The sequence below is a fragment of the Gallus gallus genome, chromosome 5 (assembly GCF_016699485.2).
Source record: "Gallus gallus isolate bGalGal1 chromosome 5, bGalGal1.mat.broiler.GRCg7b, whole genome shotgun sequence".
NCBI classification, from domain to species: Eukaryota; Metazoa; Chordata; class Aves; order Galliformes; family Phasianidae; genus Gallus; species Gallus gallus.
In genome coordinates this window covers 3,221,805-3,242,521 of record NC_052536.1, presented here as the reverse complement: position 1 = coordinate 3,242,521, position 20,717 = coordinate 3,221,805, and the positions used below count along the sequence as shown (strand labels likewise).

The following is a 20,717-nucleotide window of genomic DNA, read 5'->3' as shown; positions in this document are numbered from 1 at the left end:
GACACTAGAAAAACTGGCAGTCAAAGAGCAGTACTCCTACACTGGAATGAAAAGGCTGACTCCCAGTGATAGAACAATTGGTGCAGTCAGAGAGAGCGAAGCCACCTGATACTGCATATTGTCAAAGTATACTGATGATGCCAGGTAGAGGAGGTTTGGGGCAGGACTTCCTGAGGTTTGGAAGGACCCAGAAGCTGTGTCCCCCCAACGGGTAGGTAGCACCATTGGTGAGCCCTTAGAACCAGATGGCTTCAGCATGTGGATTTAGCACAAAACAGACTGAATCTCTGGGACACAGCTCATCCAGCACAAGTGGAGCCAGCAGTAGAACTGAGATAGAAGAACCTATCCAGCACCATACATGTTTTTGCGATCTCACATATCTGTTTAACTTTACCATAGGTTCCAAACATTCATACGGGCTAAGAAGCAAAGCAATGAAAAAACAAAGTTCTTCCTTCCCTGTCAGGTACTGTACATCAGCAGCCAGCAAGGCAGTAGGAAATGCAAACCCCAAAGGAACCAAATCATCTGTAGGAGATGCTTCTGTTACACTGTGGTATGACAAACAGCTCATCTCCCTGATCTAAAATGAACACATGCAATGAATTCAGCATCAGGCCTCATAAGAAGCCTGCTCTTCCCACACACATATATTCACACCTCTCTATTTTGCTCATCCCCACCAACAGCCCTTGAGCTGGTTACCATGGATTTTATATACCATCCCTGAGATACCATTAAAAAAAAAAAAAGAAAGAAAAAAAAAAGCTAGAACAAAAACAACAAACCAAGGTGGTAATGCAAATGAATGTGCAATTGTTGCTAAAATAAGGAAAAAGAAAAATACGATCCCCATTCAATTATGTAGAGAATCCTGCTTGGAAACAAAACTGTGGGTAGTATGTGAGCATCAAGGTGACATAAGGTGCCTCCTGTACTACCCAGTAACAGGTGTTATAATTAGCATTATAATTAGCATTTCCAAAGTATTTCTGAATTGCTTCCAGAATTGCAATGCTTATTTGATATTGTACAACAACAGCTTTTAAAAAGCATTTACGCTGATTAACCATCTTGAGCCTTAGCACTGTTGTTTGTTCACAGCTAACAGGTGTTCCCACATTGCTTTTTCTATGACCCAGCTCAGCCCTTGAGAAGAGGCTCTGCTGCAGCCTGTGGCAGCCTGGTTGTATGTGGCTTTCAGTATCCTCAGCATCCACATTCAGCTGAGTTACACAGAGACCAAAAAAGCAAAAAATCACTGTAAAGCACCCTTCCTCTCAGTTATCTTCCAGTGAAAGGTCAAGACTGCATCTTCTCATTTGATTGCATTGTCTGGCTCTTCTACCAGGCAGCTATTTCATGGTTTCAACAGGCCATTCCTCAGTCAGAGGATGAGATGCAAGTTACAAATCCTTCCTGTTGATCCTCTGCTATTCAGTTCAGACTCCTAAAAATCTGGGCTAGGTACCTTAATATCACACATAGAGAAAACAGATACTGCAATATTACTCACAACATCTAACCAGTGAAACATGTTTTCCTCCACAAACACTTCAAGAACACAGTTCTGTCCCCATCACTGTAGCAAACAAGGGCCAGACCGCTTTGAACAAGATCTGGGTATAGTGTTTTGACTTTGAAAATTGAATTTCAGGCTCCTAACTCCTCAGAGCGAACTGAGTCACAGTAAATTCTACAACTCCTACATTACCGTAAGTTCTAATACAATAAGAAAAAGCCATTTCTATCACCAGCTACACTTAACTTCTAAATGAGATATTCCCACACCTGTTTGCATAACTAGTTAATTTTCTGCAGTGGTTGGTTGGTTTTACTGCTGCTTCCACTTCAACTTGTCCTCTGCTCACCACATCCATCCCAGGTGCATCTAACACAGCAAGCCTCTACCTCAGTCAGGGCAGGTGGTAATGGGCAATGCTTTAAAAAGTCCTGTAAGATCTCCCTGATCTCCCATTCTGCCACTAAGTCCAAGTATTAAGAACTGTTCTTATGTGAGTTTGAAATGTTTGAGATTACAAAAGATTATTTTGATAGCTAAAGTCCAATGACATACATTAATTCTTTTTTTTTTTTTAATTATTATTTAAAATCTTGTTTTGGATTTACCAGGATTATTTGTTGAAGCTTAATATTGAAATAAATCTAAATACACTTTTTTGTGTATAACTACAAGTGCCTGCTCTTAATCTATAGACATGCAAATATCTTCAAACATTTCAAAGAAAACACAGTAATGTACACTTAATCTTGGATGATGGTAACACAACAATTTATATTTGAAGGAATAACCATCATTCCAAAAATAAACATCTGACACTTTCTCAAGTTTTTCTTCTCTTTTAATTTGCAAACAGATCTCTCTGTGTATATTAAGAACTTTTTTTCTCAGCTGTGCTTCTGTAGTTTCTTTTTTAAAATAATTTTGCTTTCCCCTTCCTATAAGGCCTATGATTCCCATTCCTATGTAGCCTAGAACCTTGCTTCTATGAAAATTTGCTCTTCCTATGGCCTTTCAAAGGTCTGACTGAGTTTATATTTACTTTTCCTATAAAATTGCTTAAAATGAAGGCTACAAAGGTTCTTTCTAAATACGCGTTTGGAGTTCCATACTGCTGCTTAGTGTGCCTAGCAGTTGTGTGCTGTTTGTGTTCAGCAGGTATTTGTAGGCAGTAAGTTTCTGCTAAGCATGGTAAAACATGCTGATTTCAGTAAGGCATCCAGCATGAAAGAGGAAGGTCTTGATCCTGTCTTGCTCTAGTCAGTAGAAATTTTGCCTTTAATTTTAAAGAACACAGCAGCACATCCTTTTATGCATACATTGTATGCACAGTCCATTTGTATTTGTTCCAGTTCAACTTATAAGGAGAAATACAGAGGAATACCAACTGACACTTTAAAAAGTGACTTCCAGAACATTTTGATCCTTTTCTTTCCTGCAAAGAAAAAAATATTTATTTTTCAACAAAATCCCGGTATTTTGTGTGCTATCTTGTGCCATTCTGTTCCATTTCTTATGAGGTTAGTGAGCAGTTCTGCACGGTAGGCATCCAGTCAGTAGCAGCAGAGCACAGGAGTACAGATTACAAATACCAAAAATGTGTATTTTTAAAACGTTTATTTCATTTGTAATGAAATGAGTTCTGCTCAAATTTATAAGTCAGTGAAATAATCCTATAAAATGATTTTTGTAGGAAGTTATAAGGCACATAAATTACCAAATATAAACAAAGAAGAGAAGCCAAAATTATGAACTAAGCCCCAATACACCTTTAGCTATTTTAGCGGTGTGTGAATGATTTACGAGAATGTGAATCACTCAATTGACAGGGTAATGAATATTTTATATTTGGCATGACCAGCAGAATTACAAATAAGGGCAAGGAAAAGTGCGGATTAATCTTTTGAACCCCCCTTGGCTGTGCATCCTGCTTGTACTAGCCAGCACTGTCATCTGGGAGAGGAAAAGGCAACCTCTTGGCTTCCTCCTCTTTCTATATGGGGCAGCTTTGTCAGGAACAGAAAGGATCAACACGCACATCTAGCACTAAGCACTGTCTTTAGCTTTAAAGAGTACAGGGGTAGTGGGTCTTTCTTCTTGGGCTTTTTTTCTTTTTTTAAGTAATCACTTTGGGAAGTTTGGCATGCAACGAGTCTCTTTATACTCCATTAGTTAAAAAAAAAATATTGCAACACATAAAATACAGTCAATGCGCATTTCAAGAGGCATTACTAAATAATTCCCCTTAATACTTCTTTCCACCTGCATAGATATATTTTTCAACTAGCCTAACAGTCAAGGATTCACTGCCATAACATTTTCATACAAATATCTTGTGTACTTTCTTCCATTAACAGTATCCACTCCTTTATGTAACTCTACGTATACATTCATGTATTAAAGAATAATAATTTGGCTAAAAATATATGTCTATTTCTTATAGGACTGTAGTGATTAACCTAGCAGGGGTATTTTGCTATAAAAGATACAGTACTAGAAATAAATAGTTCTATGATTCAGAGACCTTCAAAATGGGTTGCCATTTCCTGTCTGTCTTAAGTTTTCTGAAGTCCTTTTAACTCATGAGCTAAATTTACTACACTTGTGAAAATAATTTGGACCTACTTATATAGAGTCCTAATTGCAGGGGAAGCTTATTTCACTTAATCTCCTTCTTGGTTTTGTAATGGGCAGAAACAACCAGATAGTTGTCTGGATTCATGTCCCTGAGAGTTGGAGACTTGCTCTGGATTGGGGAGGTTTTCCCATCCACTCGCGAGATCTGCAGCATTCGGCATGGGTCGTGCTTCAGTAAATAACCTGCAAAAGTCTCCCATCCTCCTCCAACACGGACCATCACATGCTTGTTGTGAAGCATCTGAAATGACATAAGAAATGAAAACAAAAGTCTTCAAGGTGAGTGTAATTTTTCCTACTGGAAAAAGCTCCGCTTTCTCTAAAGCGGAGACTTACATTAGTAGTCTGCTTTACAGTAAAAGTAAAGAAAAAGAAATAGTAGAACATTTGTCATTTAAATTTCAGAACTATGAGTGTTTTGAAGAAATATTTAGAAATAGTATCTTTACTATTACTAATAGTATCTTTACTATTACTATTACTATTTTACTATTACTGAAATAGTATCTTTAAATATTTTCCTGTTTGATGTAAACACATCTACATGTTTTTCAAGTCATACAACACTGTGATCCTGTTCTTCATGCAGGTATGGATCAGGGGTGTTCCTAAGATGTGTTAGTGAAGATACCATTTTATAGGTCTAGAAGCTGACTTTTCTTTACAGGATAGATGCAAATAATCATTCAGCTACAGCACAAGAAATTAAGCATCTACCTTGTTAAAACACCACCCTTGGACAACATGCCCTTAATGCATTCCTGACAATGGCATTTGGATTTATGGCTGTGATGGATGTGTGCATTGTTCTGCATGTCCACAGCTCACTAGAGGGCTGATGCTATTTGCAGTTCTGAGATTTATGCCGCCCATTAACCTTTTGCAACATAGCACAATTCAGATTGGTACGCACAGCATAAATGACAAACAAACAAAAAAAACCCAATAATCTCCAATTAAATAAAAATACATGATAGCAGGCAAAAATGTAACTCTTCAAAACAAAACTTATGAATGCCCTATCTCAGCCCAAAAATATGCTTTTGACATAAATAAAACATTAACTTCAAGCCCTCATTTTGAATTTAAAATACTGTGATCAGCCTACAGCAGTATGAGATTTCAGTCATGTTTTTAGTCAGGAAGGAAGCAAATGTTTTTTACGTTAAATTGAAAAGTGCTGTTCAAATGCTGACAAAACCTTGAGGCATTGGTTACAGAATTTTATTTAGCAGCTATCTCCTTTTTGAATGTATAAAATATATTTAGAGAAATACCCCCCACCCCAAATCTTTTGGAGTAAAAGCATTTTAAACACAACTTCAGTGCACTACATCTCATACTGCTGTGGGATTGAGTGAGGTGCAGCTGGATTTCAGCTTCCTCATGTTATCAGAGAGGGGTTCACGTTCCAAAAGAAGTTCGAATCTGGACTTTTGATTAAGAGTTAGGAATAGAAAGTTAGTAAAAAGTATATTTTGTTCAATTTCCCTTAAGGATTACTGTACAGACAAATAAAACCTGCTGCTGGTATGTTCTCTCCTGACTCTCAGCTTAAAGGTACATCTTCTCTCTTAATCCTCTTTTTAAAAGACACTATTATTATAGTAAGAAATTCCTTGAATGCTTTCCTGCTATAGAGACTGGATTTTTCTGCATCCTAAACAGTCATTATTTCTGCTGTGCTATGCCACAAGTTCACCATTTTAGTCCTATGGCCATATTTTGGTTTCAGTAACACCAGCACAAAGAAGAACTTTGAAGTTGCTCCAGATTTACAGAGGCATAAATGAATTCTCTTACATATAACTCATGTATATGGATACATAAAACCACTTCCCACTCTAACACACTTCAGCTGAATATGAAACTTTTGTCTGTGATTTTATAATCCACATCACCCAGTTTTTCCATTACATGAGAGCTCTGAGAAAGACAAGGATGCATACCACAATAATGCATTTTATTCGTTAGTTATCAATGTCAAATTCATGACACTCATGAATGTTCCCACTACTCGGCAGCCAATTAAATCAGAGAAAATTCTTCCTGTTACATCAAATCTAACACGTGCTTCTGCTTGCTGTGAACCTTCATTATCTGTGTTATGTGTGAGGCAGGGCTGCCACTGAAGCTGTTCTCTATACAATCTATGTTTCAGCTGAAACACTGGAATCTTGGGAGAGGCAAACATGTAAGAAAATGTTATCACATAATAGCATCACAGAGGAAGAAATTATGGATTGTTCTGCTATGCATTAAGGCTATATCAAGAGATTATATCCACAATATTCTATAGAAGTTAGGTAAAAAAAAGTTGTCATTACATAGGACTTTGGCTCCAAAGTGAAATGAGTTTAGAGAGCTTTGTGGCTTATTAAAGAGATATTAGGCTGTATGTAAAGATATTAAACTCATGAAAATTAGCATAGTTTTACTGAAATGAAAAAAATCCATTCTGCTTTACAGGAACTGAAAGTCTGGCCTGATGTTGTTATTCTTCAGATTATGTTACAGTTTTCTTTAAGAATATTTCAGAGAGAAGAGGGTACTGGAGAAATTGCATGTGATGAACCCCAGCCAAGTCCTGCAAAGGTCAACGGAAAGAATCCTGTGCTGGCTTTAATGGAACCAGGACTGGGCTCTGCATGCCAAGCTCAGCAACCTAAAGCAAATCATGGTCTGGAGTCAGTCAGTGTGACTTCAGGCCAGCTTCAGAAATGATGTAGGCTACATAGTGTGAGTATATGGATTGTAAAATCCAAAGGCGTTTGGAGAATTAACTCAACTTATCACACTTGTTGGCTGCACGAAGAGAATTTTGCACTGCTGAGTTAAGAGGTTAATGAGATTGGGAAAGGTAAGAATAGCATGCATTTCAATTAAGTTTTACTGAATATGAGCCACTGAGATGCATTGTCATCTGTAGCTGTAATTCTCATTTCTTGTATTAAAGCATTTAGGGGGGCTTTATTTCAGAGTTATTCAGGACTACATATAATTAAGATTCCAATGTTGGTAACTGCAATGTTTCTCACTGCTTTGTGAGAAACCAGCAAGCTAGAACATCTCACCACAACCACCTGGCAGGCTTTGAGCCCAATGGTAAGCCCCAGAGTCACACAGCACACTTTTACCACACACTCAGATTCCAACATTTTTTGCTGCAAATGCTGCTGATGCTACTTAGGAAGCATTTTGCTGATACTTGTCTGTACCACTGATATTAGTGATCTTCTCTCCTCTCTAGGCCAAAAAGTGACTTTCTCAGATCTCAGCATTAGTCACTATGTTCAATGACATGCAGGCCTTCAGACGATAGATTAGCATTACTTAATACTTATGAGGTACAGCAACCTTGTATTTCCATGATCACTGATAGTATCAAACTGCCAGTGTGTTGATTTCCAGTATGTGCCTGTACAGTGAATACAGTCATTTACACCTACACTTCTAAATAAATTAGAATGAGGAAATGAATTTTCAGAAATTTGCAGGTTGCTCTATGTGTTTGCCTAATTCCCCAAGGATTCAGTGACCTGAAAATGCCATCAAGAACATGTAACAGTCTCCAAATAAACTGTTGCAAGACGCATAATTACAGACATTAACAGTACCCCGTTAGCAGAGATTATGAGACCTAATCTCTAGAGCTCATCATAAAATTTAGAGCAAAATCATGCAATGCCATCAGATTTAAAAGCTAGTTAGGTTAGATTTAGATACATTTCTATTTTTAAAAGTTTCCAGCCATTGCAACATTCATTTTGTATCAGATGTTGCTGCTACTGCCTACCTAGAGTTCACTGGTGTGGACAAAAGGGGTCATGGGAACAATCCCCAAGAGATGTGGAAGGGAAAGAGATCCCTGCAGCTGTTATTATCATTGGCTTTCATTATCCTTTTGTCATTGGACTTGTGTGTATGAATGTCTTCTCAGAGAAAAGAGTGAGTCTGACAGAACATAAGGCTGATTTTAGATGCTTAAGAACTCACTTGTGTGCCTTATCGCATTTCTAAGGAATCTGAGACCTCAACTCCGTAAATCTGGAAAAGCGCAAATTGTGGAGCCAATTTCAGGTATTAATTAGTCATCCACACCAAAGTAACTTTAGAGCATATCAGTGTGCATTTTGGCAGACAAATTTATCTTAGTCCCTTACAATCTGAATTACCCTATGATCAGATTATATAAAGAAATTGTCCCTACCTGAAAAACATGGAGAATATACCCCCCTAGTTTTGTTTTGTGGCTTCCCTCATTATGTCACCTCTTATCCAGTCCCCTCTTACTATAGAACTATAAAAAGCTATTTTAAATGATTTCTACTACTTTTAAAAGTTTGAAATGAAGTGACATCTATTTCTCCCGTAATTAGATATGGTTTTGTTTAGGGACTTCCTCTGAGTTTCAGTTGTAGTTCTACAACCTCAGTAAGTGAGCTTGTGCTTCTCCTCTCCACAGACATGATAGTGACATGGAAAATAGCTTGCTTGCATTTCACTCTCATTTTCAGGGATTTGTACATGTTAAATCACATGAAATGAAACTCCCTTAGGTGGAAAAAGAATTACAAAAAAAGCTCAGCTTGAAATAAAGATGTCAAGTGCTGATGTTAATTGCTTGTCACAATATTTCTAGCTGTGCTAGAGTTGCATTTTAAAAACTATCACCCCTTATGATTTATAAAATAAATTGATCTTCATGTTATCAAATATTCTAAGGGGTATCCACTCTGTTTAGTGAAACCATCTCTTACACTATGCTGTATATACAAAGACTGCAATAGAGTGATATTTTAGAAATGATTTATAAGCTTTATTAATTAATGTCTATTTTTTTAAACAAATCAAATGCAAACATTTCTGATTTTGTAATAAATATTTCTGGTAGAAAACAAGCCAGAATAGAGGCGTTCTTCAAAATCCCTAACTCTCCATTTTGAGGCAAAATAACCTTTATTGTTTTATGCCTAGTGATATTTCTCCTTGAGCAAGGAGCTCAGTTTTCATGTAGAACCTAATAAAGCTCCAGCCACTTCAGCAACACCACCACACTTTTCCGTGTTGAGTGACTGACATAAGGGGGCAGGGAACAAAAAAAGTATTGACTTAAATAGGTGGTACAAAAATTGCATCAGTGTAGTTTCACCTGGAATGATTTCCAGTGGCAGCTGATATAATGAATCCTGATAGACTTTCTAGGAGAAGCAGGCACAGAGGCTTGCACCAGTAGAGCCTTCTAAGGCTCCTACTGTAATTTCATTATAGTAAATACTGATCAAGCTGTACAGTAGATGCAAATCTGAAAAAGCTCCTGTAATCCACTGAGTTATTTTTACAAAGTCTGTTACAGATCTGAAGATTGAGCAGAGGAGTTTGTCTAAGCAAATAGTAAAACGCATAAATACTCCATAGGCAACTTAAACGTTGTATGAAATAGAATATGCAGATGAAAGTATCTGCTTTCTTTTTTTTCAAAATTTGGCTGTATCATCATTCAGTCAAAACTAAGCAGAGAGGACTACTGACTTCTCTCTCTGAAGACAGGACTTCCATTCAGGAGGCTAGCTACAGGCCTCCTGTCATTTTAAGCTTATCCTTACCTCTTTAGAGTTCACAGTCCTGGTGCCCAAGGATGTTATAATCACATAGTAAAAAACAATAAGGATTTAGGGCACAGTGACATATTTTGGTACCATTTGCCATAGTTAATTCTAGCCTGCTTCAGATAAACATAACAGTTTATTAATTAATAGTGATTTATTCTTCAGCAGTAAGAATGAGATGAGTATTAATTATGTCCTCTGTCACAGACACTGTTGTAGTCTAAGGAGACTTAGCCTTTAAAAGAAAGTAATTTATATTCGAGAAAAATGATTTGCATTCCTATTTCTCAAAATGATTCTTCCAGTTTAGGCCTTTGCCAGTTTGACTGAGGAAGTGCGGGAAGCCAGAGTTGAATCAATTCTTTTCAATACAGTGTATTGAAATTATAATACAATTAGAAGTATTGAATTATTTATCTGTCTTGTTTATGTTTTCTCCCTTGCTCACAGAGTTTTCTGTGATAAATGAAGTTGACTTATGATTGTTCCATCCCTACATGACAATGTAAGTGGAAAAGGGAAAGGTGTTGAAACCTGATGCCACAGCCAGAAGGCTCACTAACAGTACTTAAAGCATAATGCTTGCAATCTGAGCAGTACTAAGTATTGATGTTAAAATGATCCATGTGTGATATGTAAGTAAACTCCTGGCCTCCTAGCAGGTTAACTATCATATGCACCAAAGAGGTCTCAAGGGAAACATAATGAATTATAATAAAACTGAATAAAACCAGTTACGCAATGTTTTCATTAAGTGAATAATCCAGTTCCTACTGAAGGCAATGGGAATTTATCCAGTTCTTCAAGATGTAATTCAGGCCATATTTTTCTGAAATCTAAACCTTACTCTTTTGCTAAAACAAGTTACTTTCTTTTCCTTTTTCTTTTCTGAAAAAGCCTTAAGGATAAGGCATTTAAAAAATTCCATAATGTCCTCTGTTAATTACACCCACTCCTTACAAAGCAGCCCTGTCATTCCCCTGTTCATCTCACAGATGTTTGTATGAAAAGATGCATAATGGTATCAAATTTTTTACTTCACTAAATCACAGTGGTGAGATTTCTCTTCTTTGAAAATCCAAAGTAGATTGCTTTCAGCTAACTCATCCTCAGTTTATTGACAGTCATTTCACTTCTATGGTGATTTCTCTGTTTTCTAGACTGAAGATCGATGTTATTGCTCAGTCATCAACAGTTCATTTGGCAACTGTCTCCACTGCCAAAACAAAACCACCTTCCTATCCATTAAACAAGCAAACAAACAAACAAACACCTCAAAATAATTAAAAAAAAAACAGCAAGCACAAGGAAAGCTGACCTGAAATGAGAACATTTTTGCCTCTTGGGACTCCTTCTCTTTTCATCCTCTGCCTCTCACCCTCAGGAGGAGCTAAGTGCTGCTCCTTTCTTACTGTTTATGTAGGAGTCAAATCCTTCCTGCCAAGCACCACCACAATATGAAATTAAAAGATCATCTACATTTAGTCACAGCACATCAAACAAGTACAATTGGGTAGAAACCCAATACTAACTGGGAAGGTTTAATGAAGTGTATGATCCCAGAGCAACTTTTCCACTAGTGGGGATATAGATGTGGAAAAGTTCAGTTGGCTTCTTATTTACAAGCTGATCTGTAATAAACTGGAGAGTTTATAAAGGCCTGAAAGAAGCCAGGAAAAATAATTGCGTGCAGAGACATAGGGTGTTTAGGAAGATGGAATAAACAGGATGTTATGTGTCTAAATCCTTATGCAATCTGAAAGAAATAGCAAAAGATGGCTATGACATCCACTTGGAATGGTCCCACAATGCATGTCTGCACTGGTGTCAGGCATGACATGCCAGAGTTTTCCACTTGATATTTCAGCAAAAGATCATGCTCGCAAAGCACACAGACTCCCAAAGTTCGTGAGAGCAATTACTGAAAGCAGTGCTTCTGTAAAACTAGGTTTGACAGCACACCTGGGTAACAACGAAGATCAGCAATTGTGGATTTATCAGTAGCACAATTACAGCAGCCTGGTGACAGAATGGGAAGGCCAGACATGCGGGGATTTTTGAGCTGGTAACAGACAGGTGACTCCGAAACAGGCACTGAAACTATACAGACAGCAATAATTTAGAGGAAGAAGAAATTTAAGTAATTTCAGGAAGAAGAAAAGTTATTTTTGACAGGCATTAAGCAAGTAAGCAACAGTCAAGGAGCACAATGAAAACTGTGCTAATGTGAGACAGACTATTGTAAGATGGAGAGGGAGATCTCAGATCAATTTTTTCAATAACTGAATGACAATTTAATGACTCACAAGGTAAGCTGAAAGAGTGACTTACAGCACTGTGCCATAAATTATGGGATCTGACATAGAGATGATTTTTTGCTGACATGCAGTCATTTGAAGAAACAGTAGAAACTGTGGAGCAAGATCAAGAGAATTGCACGATAGATGGCATCAGGACATGACACACACACAAAGATATACATGGAAGTTGATGTAAGAGGGGTGGGGTAAGAAAGAAAAAAGATGTGCTTGCATGGTGAAATGCATGGAAGGATTTCATTAGGCCTAAGATTGATTTTTGTGGAGGTTCATTCTTGACACAGTAACATTTTCCATGTTACCTTCCATGTTTCCACACCACAAAAAAATATTTGAACCCATGAAATCACATCTCCCTTTCTGCAAAAGAAACAATCAAGTGAGGAAACTAGAATTTTTCCTCTTGATGTTGTGGAAATGCAGCCTCCTCCCCATTTGTTCTTGACAAATGGTTAAGTCAACATGCTTGGTATAATGGCACAAAACACTAGTGTATGTGGATGGAAACTACTGAAGAAAATTGCCTGTTTCACTTCTTCATGTCTGGACTGAAAGCATACACTGGAAGCCAGTCTTGTTTAAAAAGCCCTAGGCTGTAACAGAACAGGAGTTTAGCCAGCTTTCATACACCTGAAAAAGCCAGGCCTAAAGGTTGAAACAAGATGAAACCCAAATACATCTTTGTATGTATACTGATACAAGTAATGTGAGGATTTGGACATTTGGGAGTGTCACTCTTGATTAAATTTTGTCTTGTCTTACTTTTAGTTTCTGTCTGACACAATCTCATAGAATTTGGGAATAGTGTTCATTAGATACTGCGTGCATATTAGACCTTAGTTGCTGTTCAAAAAAAGCATCCTGCGTAAGTGAGAGTTTTGTATGTGAGAAATGACTCAGATGCAGAAACAAGTAAACACACTTGTTTATTCATTAAGAGACAAGTGAGTTTCTGACAAGTGGAGGCTTTTATTTCTTGGACAAGGAAGAATAATATCATGGAAAATTAATTAAATACAGCAGTCATGCTTAGAAGGGCATTTGGGGGTGAAGAGATTGTATAATTCCAAGGCATTACAGCTTGTTGACTTTGGGGGCACAAGAGAATATTTTCTTTTTGTTTCCCCTCCAAATACTCACTTGGGGGCCAGTCACAAAGTACATCCATTTCCTATCAACTGAAATGTGGGACACTGAAAAGAATCCTAATTGTTTCTGGTTAAAGCATCGACTCCCAGCAACTGTTTTTATGCAACACGCAGAAGAGTTGATGTGGCAAATGTTGAATATGGAAAAAGAAATCAAGCAGAGTTTAGGAGGCCAGGTGAAAAAAGTGTGAACTGGAAAATGCTGCCTCTGGATGGAGATATGGAAAACCAAATGTACTAAGATCAAATAATGATGGAATGGAGGACAGTCTTTGAGAAAAAAAATCCCTCACATTTCAAAAGCATAAGCGTGAAGCTGCTTAAATAAATCAATGAATGAATGATTAAAAACAAGAAATTGTCTTTACTCTTATCTTTAAATTAAAAAAAAAAAGAATCAGTGAATCTAGGATTTCACCACACAAATACATGTAGGTTGCATGTGAACACACTTGTGTTACAGCACTGCAGAAGTACATGCAAATGTTCTTTTAAACTCTCTAGCACCATCTGTTTTTTAGCTATTCACGACTCATTCTGTCTCTCCTAATTTCTGAATAACAGCCTCCAAAAAAAAAAAAAACCCCAAAAAACAAACAAACAAAAAAAAAAACAACAAAAAAAACAAACCCAAAAAAACTCAAGTAAAAATATTAATTTCCTGAAACATAATGACAAATCCACCTTCTGCAGAATTATTCCCCATGTCTGCCCATGGAAATGGAGTGCATATGGTAAGTGATGCAAACGTGTTACACATCTAGCAGATAGATTAAAATTATCACATGCATTTTAATGCAGCAAGCTTTACATTACCCTAACTCTGCTTGTAATGTTTGACATTTCCAATTGCTCCAAACAGGTACAAATGTATGCAAGATTGATGCAGAAGCTGAATGTTTGATTTGATTCCTTCCCTGGGGACTGTTATCCTCAGGATACCAGCACAGTAGATCCAGCAATAACTTTCCTGTAGTTGTGATCTTTCTAACACTTGTCATGAAAGTGACTGTAAGCTTCATTTTTTTCTCCCCAAACCTCTGCTTTTCTCAGTGGACAAGACAGGTATAACTGTCAGAGGACCACTCTTACCTCTACGGAGAGCAAACCAAGAGGATGCTTTCAGAAGTGATATGGCAGGAGGAACACGCACTCAGTACTATTCAGTACACCCAAATGGAGGGTGGTTTCCACATGCGTGGAGGAAACAGACAGAAGGGAGCATTTGTTTTAAGTCATTTACTTCACTTAGAACATGAAAATTGGGCATGCTGCAAGTGACTGGAAACTCCTTCAGCCGAAAAACATTTCATAAAATCATAGAATGGCTTGGGTTGGAAGGGACCTCAAGGATCATCAAGCTTCAACTGCCCTGCCGCAGCCAGGGCCATCAACCTCCACATTTAATACTAGACCAGGCCGCCTAGGGCCCCATTCAACCTGGCCTTGAACACCTCCAGGGACGGGGCATTCACAGCCTCTCTGGGCAGCCTGTTCCAGCACCTTACCACTCTCTCTGTTAAGAACTTCCCTGATATCCAACTTAAATTTTCCCTTCTTCAACTTTTAAAACCATTTTCCCTTGTCCTGCTATTATCTACCCTTTCAAACAGTTGGCTCCCCTCCTGTTTATAAGCTCCCTTTAGGTACTGGAAGGCTGCAATGAGGTCACCCTGCAGCCTTCTTCTCCAGGCTGAACTAGCCCAGCTCCCTCAGCCTGCCTTCAAAGGGGAGGTGCTCCAGCCCTCTAACCATCTTTGTGGCCCTCCTCTGGACCCTCTTCAACAGCTCCCCGTCTTTCTTGTACTGGGGGCCCCAGACCTGGATGCAGTACTCCAATACAATCACCTCCCTGTCCCTGCTGGCCAACCCTCTTCTGATGGAGCCCAGGATACCATGTGCTTTCCAAGCTGCAAGAGCACACTGTTGGCTCATGTTAAGTTTTTCATCTACCAGAACCTCCAGGTCCTTCTCCGCAGGGCTACTCTCCTTCCAGTCTGTATATATGCCTGGGCATATATACTCCGGCTCAAGTGCAAAACCTTGCACTTTGCTGTGTTGGACCTCATTAAATTCACCCAGGTCCACCTTTCAAGTCTACTGAAGTCCCTCTATATGGCATCACTTCCTTCAGTTAAAAAAAAAAAAAGTACTTAATCATATTTTGCACTGAAATAAAGCTTTTATTTTCTGTAATTCCATTTTTCCTGTCACAAAGAGATACTGACAGAGATCATGAAGAGAACCTGCTCAAAGCCAGAAGGTAAAACCTGTTTTCTTACCTCAAACAATGCAAGTTTGATCTGCATTTCACACAGACCTCAATTTGCTAGAGAGAGTTTTAAACCAACAGCATCTAGAGACTGTCCACATAGCTTCCCATAACTCTGGTCTCCTAATTCCCTCTGTTTGCATGTCTGGATTTTCCTCCAGTTGAAACCATATGGTGTTGAGAAATAATATGCCCATCTTTCACCTCCTATTGAAATCAAGACACTGGCAGTCTCCTTAGCGGTAAAAATCACGATCCACAAATTTAGAATTATGTTTAAGGTAACAAAGTAACATTCAAAGTTAATTTCAATTGAGATGAGTATGGCAATGTCCTCAAATTGACCATTCATATTTCAGTTTGATGTGTTAAGCCTGAAGTCACAACATTGTGGAAGAAAAATCCAAACCACAAACCCCAGTGTTAAAATGAAATCCCAGCAACTGGTGCTTTTAAACATCTCTTTCTGGTGACTTCCTGAGCTTCTACAGACCTTGCATGCTAGTGGGTCAGGGAGAGCATGGATCAAGGATTCATTACGACTTGCCGTTATTCAGGTTTGTATAGTTGACCTTCTCCATGACCTTGAGAAAGTAAGCCCATAAACACTTGGATTTCTCTCTTACTACACATCCATTTATTCTGTCTAATCTGGTCATCTGAAAAGCTAAGTAGAATCAGGTTTTAGTATGATTTTTTTTTTTTTTTTTTATAATACAATGCCTATCAGTTTTTACAGTGGATAGCATGACAGACCTGGTTTTGATTAGATCCTGCAGACTCCACTACAGGATAAAATGAGAACACATAATGTTTATGAAAATATTTTTTGTTTGTTTGGTTTTTTTACACTTAGGTCTGATCCTAACCATCTTACATTCTTCCCTTTTTCAATGGAAGAGCTACTTTGCATAGCTATGAATCCCCTGCAATAAATATAATATTATTTTAAGTGGAAAATTTTGTAGCCTGGCATAGCAAAAAGCCATGCACAAGGTGAAGTGACTTGCATGATAGTGTCTTACTCATCCACAATATTTGAAGCCTAGTCAGCAACAGAAAAATACAACTGCATCAGCTATCGTACAAAGAAAAGGATGATGACTAAGTATGAGATTATGTTCATCTGCTCATCAGGGAGTATCTCAAAGGCATCACTCTTACATATTTCTGAGGAATAAATAAAAAATGAGATGCCTAGAGCCATCACAATGCAATTCAGCTGTTTAGCATGGCCTATTAAAAAAAGCAAGCACACAGCACACCCATGCATTAGGTTTGCAGTTACTGAGAAATTCACAAGGAGGCAGACAAACACCACCATCATTTAACAGCGGGAGAGAAAAGAACAGAAAAGGACGTTCAGGACAAGTGACAATCTTACAAAGGATAGTTCAAACAGAAAACCACAGGAAACTAAAAGTTTCCATGCATCTGAAAGGATTAAAAAACAGAATGATATATTTTATGTTAGCAAACTGCTATTTGCAAAGAACTTAAAAATATTAGACACTGTAGTGTCTACTGTCAACAATATCTGCTTCTGCCTCTAGAGTGTCTCTGTATCACATCCAGTCTGTACTCTATTGAGATGATGTTGCCTTTGATATTTACATAGGAAGTTATTATATAATTTCCTCATAAAGTAGCAATAACACTCAAAAAAGCAATAAAAATAATAATTAAAAAACACTCTATAGAGTGGATCCCAGCAAAAGAATGCCTCATTTCCCTTTCTGGAAAGTCTCAGAATGTAAACTTTCAGGTGGGAAAGTTGCATTATCTTATGATAAAAAAATCAATAATAGTTTTATTACTCGGACTTTTTAACTCTTCATGACGTTACCTTCAGGAATAGTAGAGGCTGATGTGTCTAATGCAGCTCATAATATAAAGTAATACACAGCAGCTATAATACATTTAACTTCCTCAAATTTAAGTGAGAGAGGTCGAATTTATTGTAAGTTCTAAGACACACTTCTCATGTGACCTCTAACAAGTATACACCTTTCAGTTCCATGCTTCAGGTCTCTAGGCTTGGTGTAATAACATTCTTTTTCCTTTTTTTCTGTGTACTTGATTGCAAGCTATTCAAAGATAGAACATCTGAATATATAGAAATAAAATGTTTCCATCAGAAAATAGAGTTTCTAATGACTGCTGTAAACAGGCAAACAGGGAAGAGCAATAGTTGAAACCAAAAGCAGTTTTAAGATCTGTACATAATATATGCATTATCCTATTTAATGGAATGCTTTCAGACTAAACTGGACTGTGTCTATTGTAATTCAGTGGCCTGCATTTGCTCCAAGATGCAGCAATTATAGTGCAAAATTTCTACATAAACTAAGCCCCTGTCTCACCATGACTGTTGCTTATAATACATAATCTCCCTCCTCAAAATAACAAAACGCAATGCTTTGCAAATATGATGTTTTTATGAAATTCAGTGAAAGTGAGAAGTCTAAAACTGGGGAAGCCCCAGCTACTGGCCTGGCGACATCATGTGTCAACAAACAGAAATGATTCAAGAAAAGCTGTAATATGCCTACAACCCATTTATTCCTGTGCCAAAGAACTAATGTTCATTTGAAAAGCTTTTAAGAGCAATACAATATGTCACACAGAAATAAAGCCATTTGTCCTTGGTTGCTAAGCAATCCTAAAATAGAAATGTAAAGAAATTCATGGGGCCATTATTTGAACTAATTCAAAAGGTTACATATAATTTTCTAGTCCTATAATTAAATACACTTAACAATACCGTCTGTTAGGGGGAAACTATTCCTTTATACTCCACTTTATGAAAAAGACTCATTAAAATATAGCTACATTGAGGATGTTGCTTTCAAAATCTCTTAATTGCAACAAGAATGAGTAAACATGACCAAGGTACATTTATCACGTTTAAGAGTGGGTCACATTTCAATTATTTAAGCCATCCATTCTGTCTCCATCTTTTCTCTACAGGATAGTTTTTCCTTCACTTTCCACAACTTTAGGGAAAGCTGTTCTCTGCATTAGAAGCAAGAAAAAGTGTAAGTTTCCAAAGAAAGGAACAAGTACAGAAATGCACAAGGGTGCAAGCCTTCTTTCTATGAGTGCCACTGGCAATCTAGCATTCTAAAAGGACAAGGGGAAGAAAAGAGTGATCTGTTCTTGCCACAGCCTTCTCTCACTCTCAGGCCAGAATATTCCTCATACAGATGTGATATCAGTTGCACAGTATTTACATTGAAGTGTATAAGACTATGTCAGACTTGTGGAGCAGTTGGCATGCAGCTAAGCTAACTCTCACCATAAAAGTAACTGGCTTCATCTGAGAAAAAATCTTAGTGGCATAATCTGTCTCTAGAGAGATATAAATAATATTCAGTATATTGAAATAGATCCTCTGTTCTGAGTCTCTTCCAAAAAGTTCTGGATTCTGAAGAGAAAGTTTGGTCTCTGCTTCCCCGCTTAGTGTTGCATAGCAGGAGCTGTGATCCCATCTCCTCCTACTCACACACTCTCTCATGGGAACATTTCCACCTCTTCCTTCCTCTGATGAGTTGCAAGAGAAAACCACATTGCATTAAGAACCTTATATTGACTAATCATCATAAGGAACTTTGCGTTCTCTGGACTCCAGACTGATAGCATTCCTGCCCCATCCATTGTATGTCCCTCATATAAAGAAATGTACACAGACAGAAGAAAAAATAGTGGAGAGAACACTTAAAAATGGAAATAGAATTTTTCTTTAAATTTCTCAAGTTCTCTCTCTACAGCTCCCTTCAGTCAAGTGTCTTTTTTTCTCTTTTGAAAACATGCCCTCCAAAATTCATCAACCCTGTAGGCAGAGCATGGTAAGTTAAAAGAAAATGCACTGACCAATATTTAAGATTAAAGATCATAATAGGAAGATTTCTTCTCTTTTATTTGTCACGTTGCTAGTGATCAGATATATTTAACACTATTTAATTATATCAAACATCACTGTAATCCACACTCATTCTATTATTTTTAATTTAAGTCAACACATGCAACAATTGTTCTTGAAAAATGCATCACTTAGGATTTTTCCACCCTTTTCATACTCTCTCCTCAACAAAGAATCTCTAATCTGTAATTTTCATCCACACTGCATTCTAATATCAATTCATGAAAGCTGACCCTTACCTCTTTTAGTATCTCACCAAATTCCAGCTCAATTTCTTTCCAGATTACCATAGGCCTTAACTTACATGGCAGTCTAAATATAAACATTTTCTAGCTTTACGTAAGTTGGAATTAAAAAACAGGAAATAATGGTATCTAGAAGAGAGAAAGGTGAAATCCCAAGTGGTACGCCAAGCACACTGCCAACTCTATTCCACAGTACAGCTACTTACACTGACCTACCACTGGAAGAGTCGTAACTATAGATTTTATGGGCAAATTGTCACAAAGAAAGAATCTTTCAGTTATTAGCATTTATAACTGAAACAAAGGGCTTACAATAATATCATTTGTGAGTTGATGATATTGAGATAATATTCCTGCAGTCATCACCGACTGATTTTATTGAGATGAGTTGCCAGGATTGTCTGAGACTCTTCAGAAAACGAAGGTACTGGTAGTTCAATTTACTGGTTGGCTACCTACAGAGTAGCTCACATTCCTTTGATTTTTAGTTATGCTGGAAATCTCAGTCTTTGTGTTTTTAGATAAGATCCAACAGACAAAAAACACAGATGTCTAAAGATTTACTTTCATATTTTACATATGAATAGTTGAGGGCAACACAAAAATTATTAAGCTAGTCACAGATGTGCCAAATCTCAATGCAGACGTGGAAACTGCTTCCTACCTCCATTCTCTGTTTTTTAAATCAATGGAGCTGCATGAGCAACCAAGAGAATTACATTTGGAAAGTAACTAGAGACAGATTATTTTATCAGATCTTGTTTGAATTTAAACTGGAGATTATTTTTCTTAATGAACGGTCCTGAAATAGGCTTGCTTATCTTTATGGGCTTAATTAAAACAAATTCTAATTTACACTGCAGTAAACTAGGGGAGAACTGGGGTAGTGTAATTTTGAAAATGTTTACAGTTAGGCTTAATTTCCTTTAAGTAATACAAAGCATCCTTTCTAAGTTTTCCAAGTGATATCATCATGAGTCTTTGGGGTATGATGTTACAACACTGGAATGAAATTGCGTCTGTTCAAATCTATGAAATCAA

The 20,717-nt window shown here is 37.4% G+C and overlaps 1 protein-coding gene across 4 annotated transcripts in view; it reads right to left on the bottom strand.

The window, feature by feature from the left end:
* Positions 1-3,125: 3,125 nt before the first annotated feature.
* GAS2 (growth arrest specific 2) overlaps positions 3,126-20,717 on the bottom strand; it is an 88,492-nt gene continuing 70,900 nt past the window's right edge. For 3 of the 4 annotated variants that reach the window (XM_046941564.1, XM_015286179.4, XM_046941565.1), the window contains exon 8: positions 3,126-4,403. In XM_046941564.1, the coding sequence (XP_046797520.1) occupies positions 4,185-4,403 (219 nt within the window). In that variant the 3' untranslated portion in view covers positions 3,126-4,184. The remainder of the gene's footprint in view (positions 4,404-20,717) is intronic. The other variant, NM_001199470.1, reaches the window with a different exon arrangement.